At 36.9% G+C, this 9,139-nt stretch overlaps 1 protein-coding gene across 2 annotated transcripts; it reads left to right on the top strand.

The window, feature by feature from the left end:
* The first annotated feature begins 2,296 nt into the window (after positions 1 to 2,296).
* On the top strand, positions 2,297 to 6,270 carry LOC112506670 (protein RER1B-like). Of its 2 annotated transcripts, none has more exons than XM_025110892.1 (4): positions 2,297 to 2,455; positions 3,153 to 3,519; positions 5,307 to 5,487; positions 5,946 to 6,270. In XM_025110892.1, exons 2-4 carry the CDS (start codon positions 3,173 to 3,175, stop codon positions 6,006 to 6,008), a joined length of 591 nt encoding a protein of 196 aa, XP_024966660.1. In that variant the 5' UTR covers positions 2,297 to 2,455; positions 3,153 to 3,172; the 3' UTR covers positions 6,009 to 6,270. The 2 variants fall into 2 exon arrangements, with proteins under 2 accessions (XP_024966660.1, XP_024966661.1); XM_025110893.1 differs by having other exon boundaries at positions 2,313 to 2,455; positions 3,133 to 3,519.
* The last annotated feature ends 2,869 nt before the right edge of the window (positions 6,271 to 9,139 follow it).

The raw sequence follows: 9,139 nt of genomic DNA, 5'->3' as shown, positions 1-9,139 counted from the left end.
TTCCCTCGCTGATCCCTCGCTGATCTGCGAGGGATCAGCGAGGGAATTTTTCCCTTGCAGATCAGCGAGGGATCAGTGAGGGAATGTGTTTTTTGTCATTTCCCTCGCTGATCCCTCGCTGATAGTCGTCGCTGATACCTGGTTTTCTAGTAGTGATTTAGTCACGTTTTCATGTTCCAATTGACCGTTAACTCAGTTAAATCAAGGGTCATTCTAGTTCTTTTCCTGATAAAATAGTAAGATCGAGAAACGAATTAAGGATTTCAAAGAAGAGAAAAGAGTGTGTGAAAAGAGTTCTCACCAACAAGAGATATAGAGAACAAGAAAAGTCGATATACATTCATTTTCGGATAAGAGGAACAATGTTGAGAAATGAGAAGGGTGAGACATTCGGGGTAGGTTCGGAAAAGTCATTGTTGAATATGTAAACCAAGGTTGCGTAAAAATTCGAACATTTTTTAATTCAAGACAAAAACACGCATTATTTGATAGCTGAGAATAAATGTTAGTAAGCTCGTTATCTGAAATAAAACATGCGTAAGTTTGACACGTGCTATTATTAATTTGTAGATAAAAAAATCGCTAACTGCAAAGTACTTTTTACTTGAAATATGTAATTATTTTGTACCTTTTCGAAACATATTTGGCTTTGTATATGATACCGTAAACATTGATTGCCCGACAAAGTACTGATAAGTGGGACATTGTACTACTAAAACAACTAGTCATCCTTTTATTTCGACTTTGAGGAAAAATACTAAATTACCCTTAAAATTCCATTTTTTTTTATTAACCTAGATAACCAACCCGCTATGTGAGCCGACTAATCCCAAGGCAACCACCTGCTTTGCAGATAGCTTGGAGTCACCGCGTTTGAACCTCCGTGGCCACAAAGGGATTTTTATTTCTCCTTGGATTTGAACATGAGACCTCCTTGTACTTTTGACCTTTAGAGCCAAGCTCAAACCAATCAGGCACAACCCTTGTGGTTAGGTGTGGGCTTGTTGTGATGGTGAAGAAAGTAAGAGGAAAACCACGGGAGGGATATGAATAGAGATAGGGGAGGCCGGTGAAGACGATGATGAAGACATCGGGGAATGTGTTTTTATCAGTGTATTATATATATTTAAAAATATGTAGTATCTTAATAAATAAACAGGTTTTTCATTTAAAAAAAGAAAAAAAATTAGATATACATGATAAAAGACCAAAATGTCGGTTACTTAACAGTTTTTTTAACGGTGTTAGAGGGAGGGACCGAATCTTAGTGATTTTGCAAACCATGATAATGAAACTATAATTTTTAAAATGCAAGGACGAAAACTAATGAATTCCAAAAGAACGGGACAAAAAATGTAGTTTATTTTATTATTAGACTAAACTATGATTTTCGTCCCTATGGTTTGTTGTTTATAATGATTTCCGTCCTTGGTATATAAAAAAAAGATTTTGTCCTTATAATTTACAATTCCTTTCTTTTTTTATCTATCTGACTAACTCTGTTAAAAACAAATCTGTGCATAAAGGGTTTTTTCGTCATTGTACAAAATTTCTAAACTTTTTGATTAATCTTTTATTTTGTCTTTTTTCATTCACCCATGTTTTCTCTAATCAATGAACCCCTACCTGATTTCACCTCTAAAACTAATATCAAAATCAACTAACATCAACCTCAAACTTCAAGATACCGTAAATCAAATTCAACCTAACAGAACCCCAAAATCGATTCCTTTACTGACCGATTAAAACCCATCTGAAGATCGAAGGTCTTGAGGCTGTAGGGAAGATCTTCCTCCCCCTACACACGGTCGAGATCGAATGACACAACCCAAATCGGAGGGCTCTACAATAGGTTAGAAGAACGAATCCAATATCCCATATAAATAACACAACAAAATAGATAGGTTTAACTTGGTTTGACCAGTTTGAACGTTCCAACAGTTTTTTTAAACACCTTTACACGGGACAAAAGTCATAGTTTACTCTTATTATTATCATGTTTTGAGTAAATTATGTTTTTCGTCCTTGTGTTTTATGAGAAAGTGCGGATTTCGTCCTTATGATTTTTCAATTGTGGTTTTCATTCTATAGTTTGCAACTCATTGATATTTTAGTCATTAACACCTTAGCTTTAAATATAAGGGACTAAAATAGCAATAAATTATAGATGACATGAATTAAAATAACAATAAATTTTAAATTGTAAGAACGAAAACAACAATAAATTATAAATCTCGAAGAAATGGAAAATTCATGATAAATTTTCAACAAATAAGAAGGATTAAAACAGTATTGTAATCGAGACAAACGGTCAAAAGAGTATAGCAGCCGTCACAACCTCACAGGAGACGATTACGAAGTCCATTTCAGAATAATCGACGACTCCTTTCTTTTCTTCACAATCTCAACTAATTTCTCGAAATCTTCCCTCCCATCAATCTATATCTCATCCGAGGTAAACTCAATTTTCGCTCTAATTTCAGTAATTTTTATTGTGTTTATCTATGTTTAAACCCTAGTTTTTTTGGTGTATTATCACATGTGTTCGTGATTCCAAGTTTAAGTTTGTAAATCGAGATCTATCACTTCAGATCTGCTTCATAAATGCGTTTATTTTGCTTTGTTGATGGAAATTTTTCTTGATTTTTGTTCTGGTTTCGTTTTTTGCAACGAATGATTACTCGCTTGCTGCTAAATAATTTTGTTAGATCAATGACGTCTGGAGTTATCTAAAGGTATGATCCTGGATTCAATTCTTACTGAATCATGAGGAAGTTGTTGAAGAGATCTAAATGTGATTACGACATTTGAAATCCTGCCCTTGAAATGCAAAGATAATACTAGAGTATAACGTGTTTCTTGATAAATAGAATGAAGATCATTTGAATGCGCTTCTGATATGCTTAGAGTATACAAGTTAGCCATCGTTTTTGATATAGCTCTAACCTCAAACGAAGCCCTAGAAAAGAGGGAAAAATTAGCCACAACGAGTGGGGAGTCTGATACGTGCTTTTGTAACCCCAATCTTTAAGCTACATTACCATCTTATGTGGTATTTCTTGTAAAGTTGTGGATGCCTTGGGTTCGGGAGACCTTCCATTCATGTCAACAAGTGTTATTCTGTTGATTCAGGTTGTATTTTGTATCTTTAGGGTTGTGGGGCTAAACTTTCATGGAGGGTACTGGAGGCGCTAATGGTGCCTCAGCAGCGACTTTGGATCAATGGAGGCAGTTTTCAAGGCTTTTCCAGTTTTACCTAGATAAAACTACTCCACATGCGCTTTATAGATGGATTGGGACAGCAATCTTAGCATTTCTCTTTATGCTGCGTGTTTATTACATTCAAGGGTTCTACATTATTACTTATGGTCTCGGAATCTACATACTCAATTTGTTGATTGGGTTTTTGTCACCGCTGGTTGACCCTGAAGTGGACCCGACTGATGGTCCCATGCTACCTACAAAAGGCTCAGATGAGTTCAAGCCCTTCATTCGACGCCTACCCGAATTTAAGTTCTGGTACTTGTTTCATGCTTTCACATAATTGTTAGCATTTTTTTCCCTTGTGCTTTTTGGTGCTGATCTGCTTGATTGATTGTGTTTTCTAGCCGTTCTTCAGTGACTCTATATGATCTTATAGATCAATATGAGTTATCAATTACAATTTATGGTAACTAGATGGTTATGGTTCAGTTTCAGAAGCATTACATTGACTATTTCTCAAGTTCCTGGAAGTCCTGGAAATTTTATGTAGTGGCTGAAAAATGATATACTTGCCTGCCATTGCAATGTAATTATTGAATAAAATGAAATATTTTATTGTTTTAACAACCGGTTATGTTGTCAAGCGAGCACCGCAAACATGAGTTTTTTGTTGCCAAATTGAATCTGCAGCAGCCAGTCCATCATATAACTTGTAACTCCCTGGAAAATAAATATGATGAACGTATTTATGCAGCATTGTATTTCACCAAGCTCCTTTTGCTACAATTTTGTTCATTTTGCTTATTGAGTAGTTCTTCGATCATCTCATTTCACGAAGCCAATAAATTTAGGACTTGGTTAGAGAATTTGACATGTATGTTGGCATTTTGCCTTATTCTGCTCCCACTTATCATGGTCACTTTGGCATTCGCTAGTATTATCTGCCAAAAGCCCAGTCATTATGCTTTTGCCTTTGGCAAGAAGGTTTCTCGGCTCATTTGGGAGTGAAACCCAGGGGTTCTTTGCTTTTACCATGAGACTAACAACCTTTTCATCCTATGTTAAGTTTCAAAGATGCAATACCTTCTTTATCACCGAGCTGTCATTTAGGGTGTGTTTGGTGTGCTGGACAAGGTGGGACAGGACAGAACAGAACACATTTGTCCTACGTTTGGTGTGGCTTAATATGGAACTAAGTAGAACTAACTAGGACAAGGGTGGGACACGCGAGTTCTCTCTTAAACCCTGGAACTAAGTGGAACACAGACTTTTTTACCAAACTACCCCTTCCCCATAGCCTCCATCACTTCCTTTCTTCCCCACATCCTTTTCCCGTATCCTCCATCGCTTCCTCCACAGCTTTCCATCGCTTTCTCCATCGCTTTCTTCAACCTCTTCGCTCCTGCTCCTGCACCTGCCAAAGACGCCGCCCCTCACCACCATATTCCGCCCCAACAACCCCTCGATTTCCCCTCGATTTCCCCAACAACCCCTTGGCCCTGTTCAGACATCTTCAATCTCTTCGCTCCTGCTCCTGCACCTGCCAAAGACGCCGCCCCTCACCACCATATTCCGCCCCAACAACCCCTCGATTTCCCCAACAATCCCTCGATGTCCCCTTGATATTTCACAGAAAGCGAGTGGTTTTGGCGGAGCATCGGCTTAGTGGAGTAGGACCAGTGTTACCAGAATGCATTTCGTAGTGAAAAAACACTAAACAGCTCACTGGGGGGTAAATTGGTCATTTTAATCAGTTATGTCCTGTCATGTCTTACCAAATGCTGAACAGCTGTTCTGTCATGTCCTGTCCCGTCTTGTCCTGTCCAGTCCTGTCTGCGCACCAAACGCACCCTTAAGAGCTCTAGGTCTTACTGGTGATCCTGACTCTCTTCCTCACAAGGATGAAGCTTACCTTTCTCTCTAATTGAACCTGCAATGGAACTTTGAGAGTTATCCCTTTTGTTTGCACTTGCTCTCCCCCTCTCGAGTGAGATCTAATGGGGTCAACTTGGTTTAGTTTTTGCTTTCCCCCCAAAAAGAGAATCTGTTTCCCCTCTGTTGAGTTCCTAATCTCATATTATTTTGATGGTTGAGCTTTCAAGGTATGCTGTCACAAAGGCTTTCGTCATATCGTTTCTGATGACCTTCTTCTCCATGTTCGATGTCCCTGTGTTTTGGCCAATACTACTTTGTTACTGGTTTGTGCTGTTCACCCTGACTATGAAGCGCCAAATCATGCATATGATCAAATACAAATATGTCCCATTCAGCATCGGAAAACAGGTTAGTATAGAATCCCAGTTTATTCCATTTTCCTTGAGTAGTTATAATAAAAGTTACTATATTAAACCACAAGGGTGGTGCCTGATTGGTTTGAGCTTCACTCCAAAGGTCAAAAGTACCAGGAGGTCCTAGGTTCAAATCCAAGGAGAAACAAAAATCCCCTTGTGGCCACGGAGGTTCAAATCTGCAAAGCAAGTGGTCGTCCTGGGATTAGTCGGCTCGTATAGTGGGTTGGATATCCAAGTTAATCAAAAAAAAAAGTTACTATATTAACCCTTTGGGGTAGCTCAACCAGTAAGACTTGGAGTTTGCTCCCTATGGTCACTTGTTCATCGATCCCTCAGGGTCGCTAGAGGTTTCCGTGGTTGCTTTCCAAGCTGGCCTGGATTCCCACAGTATAAAATAAAGAATTAAGTTTACTGTATTTTAACTTGTGTTCAATTTTGTGGTAATAACAGAAATACAGTGGTAAGAAATCATCTTCAGCGGGGAGCAGCAATGGCGGGTCTCGAGCAGACTGATGATGGTATTATCAAAAAATGGAGTCGTTAAATTTGAACATTTAATGCCATATTGGATGTAAAACAGATGGAGTGACGACGTTTTTAGTTGTGTCGATTTGATGGTGTTTCGAAAATTTCTTGTCTAGTAACAAATTCTTTTACCGCTAATATTAACTCCCGATACATGTTTGATGAGATTGTACGTCTTTAATTTATGTAATTTATTTATATCATCACTATAAACATATGATTGATAAATCTGTATGTATATATTTGAGTACTACGAAGTAATTTTTTTTTTTTTTGTTCATCTTTGTTGGTAATTGATTAGATAGAGTGATGTTTTAGGGGGTGTTTGGCAATTGCTAAATGGTTTGGTGCATAATGATTAAGTGGCCAGAATGATTAAGAGGCTCTTATGATATAGTGCAAAATGAAATATAATTGTTTGGTAATTGTGTATAATGAAATTAGGGCTTTTAATGGTTAAGGGAGATCCATGATACAAAATCATTCAGAGGGTTTTAGAACCATTAAAAGGTAGACTTTTTTTTTTGCCAAACAAGATTCACCTCTTAACGATTCAGAGGTTGCCTCTTAATAAAACTATTAAGAGGTAAACAACCCCTTAACTATTAGTTGTTCTTAATTTCCATGTCTATTAATGTCTACTTACGTTTGTCCTTGCTACTTCTTTTAACATGTTATTTGTTTGCACGTTGTTTTCTGCTATATTTCTCACATGCCGCTTCCTCTCTTGTTATCTTTTAAATTTTGATATGTATATAAGAGGTTTTTATTAAAAAAAACCTCTCTACCCCTTTCTAGATCCTACTTTTGCGTGCGATGTAACGAGTTGGTTTGGTTTGGTTTGGTTTACTCTACCTTCACTCGAATGTGAACAAGCGCTTTACGTGGAAAACCCAAATTGAATTGGAAGGAAAATGACAACTGACGACCCACGAACAAATTCATTGTAGTAAGAAAGAACACAATGAACCCCTGATTGTTCATTTTTTTTATTAACCTGGATATTCAATCCGCTATGCGAACCGATTAATCTCAGAACGACCACCTACTTTGCCGGTAGCCCGGAATCACCGCATTTGAACCTCCGTGGCCATAAGAAGATTTATTCCTCCTTGAATTTGAACATGAAACCTCCAGACACTTTTGACTTTTGTAGTCAAGCTCAAACCAATCAGGCACCACCCTTGTGGACTTGTGGTCGTGATTGTTCATTTGTCGATCAAGGATTATAGAGAGAAGGGATGAAGAAAAATTGAACAGAAGACTACGGTTTAGATAGCTAGCAATAATCCTACTTATATAATTGAAGAACCCTAAGTAGATGTAGGAATTAATCACCTAAAACTAGAAAACTAAATTCCAGACAAAATAGCCTCTGGCATGTAGCTCAGTTGACAAAATGATAAGATAACTTTATCCAAATACAAGACATATCATGGGTTCGATCCCCCCGGCTAGCCTCAGCCTCTGAGTGATCTCAAAAATGTTCGCTTACATTGATGCCCTTGACTATGAATTCACTGTAGAGCCGGTGGGGATTATCCGATAATCAACATTTTTGTCCAAATCCAGAAAGAAAAGGATTTTAACTGCTTAATATATATATATATATATATATATATATATATATATATTTATTTATTTATTTTTTATTTTTTTCCAAGACAAATAAGAAACAAATCATTTAAATGGTGACTTTTGGGTCACAGTTCCAACCGAAAAGATCGGTAAATGCTCGACCCACAAAAAAGGTAGCTTTAAAGGCTCGGTTTAGGCTCTTTTTCATAGGATGTAATTATGAGTCTTTTCAGAACCATACGAAGGTTTCACTGATTGTTATCTTAATAGTCGGGTTTATAACACACCAATAATATTTGAATGTTAGGGGCCCATTTACCAAATATTTATCCGGGTAAGTGCTCACCAAGTCATGTTACCTCACCGGATGAATATGGTAAGGACCAAAAATCTTACTCGGTAAGAGCGAGACAAGGACCATGAATCTTACCCGGTAAGTGAGGCCGACGACTCTTACCACAATAAGCGCTTACCGGGTAAATTGTTGCATACGATACCGTTTTAGTGGACTAAAATCTTACCTGATACGTAAATAATAATGTTAAATTTTACCGGTAAGCACTTACCGGGTAAATGTTTGGTAAACGGCCCCTTAATTGATTATTTCGTAGGATTAAGTTTACAGGACCTGACAATAAAATGTCGTATCTAAAAGTGTTGTACTTAGCTTACACTATGTATCTGGTCGTCTTAAAAAGTTCTTTTTTTTTTAAATTAAAATAAAATGTCATATTAACTATTTTACAATACCATAAAAGTGTTTTATAAACGTATCTTTTTACATGACACTTATTTTTACAAGACTTTTTTTTTTCAAAATAGTATCCTATAAAATGACTAATATGACACTTTATTTTAAAAAAGTTCAAAAACTTCTTTAGACATGCATAAACATCCTATAACCTTATTGCAACTCTTTAAAATATGACGTCTTTTAGTTTGGTCCTACAAAATCAGTCTATCGAATAGACAATTTTGACATCCTATAAACCCAACTTTTTATAATGTGTTAGAATTAGTCAAGGTGCACACAAACTGAACTGAGTACCCACTGTTAAAGCAGGTTTCAAGAAGCTAGGGGCATATATGTTGCTGTTGAAGTGGGGCTAAGATCAAAAGGTGCAATATGGTCAATCACCATCAAGAAACAAAGGAAATCTTGATCATATCTTCCAGTCCTTTTAACAATTGGCTTGAAAACGATCAAAATATTTATGCATTTTTGGAACAGATATTTAGCCCAAAACCACAAAAATCTAACCATATATGCCAATATAACAAAGTTGTAAAATATGTTTAAATGTCTTAATAAATTGCTTTGTAGAACTTAAAGTTTATGAGACCAAACAATTGTGTAACGTATTTATCGCTCTATATGTCTTAGTCGAAGATGTCTATTTTGGTCCCATAGGAGTTACTTTCAGGCTGTCACTCCCTCGCTCGCTCTCTCGCTGCATTTAGGTTCAATCTATCAAAATATCGACATTTCGCATTCAAACTTTGCGTTACGTTTATGTTCTTGCAAGTTGCGATTTGTTAGC

The sequence above is a fragment of the Cynara cardunculus genome (assembly GCF_001531365.2).
Source record: "Cynara cardunculus var. scolymus isolate 2C chromosome LG 2, CcrdV1, whole genome shotgun sequence".
Classification (NCBI taxonomy): domain Eukaryota; kingdom Viridiplantae; phylum Streptophyta; class Magnoliopsida; order Asterales; family Asteraceae; genus Cynara; species Cynara cardunculus.
This window is presented reverse-complemented; position numbering and strand designations above follow the sequence as displayed.

Bases quoted from the DNA above. Each gene is read 5' to 3' on its own strand.
- LOC112506670 (XM_025110892.1), top strand. From the start codon at position 3,173: ATGGAGGGTACTGGAGGCGCTAATGGTGCCTCAGCAGCGACTTTGGAT. The intron at 3,520-5,306 runs GTACTTGTTTCA...TGAGCTTTCAAG, and splicing joins CTACCCGAATTTAAGTTCTG to GTATGCTGTCACAAAGGCTT. The intron at 5,488-5,945 runs GTTAGTATAGAA...TGGTAATAACAG, and splicing joins CATTCAGCATCGGAAAACAG to AAATACAGTGGTAAGAAATC.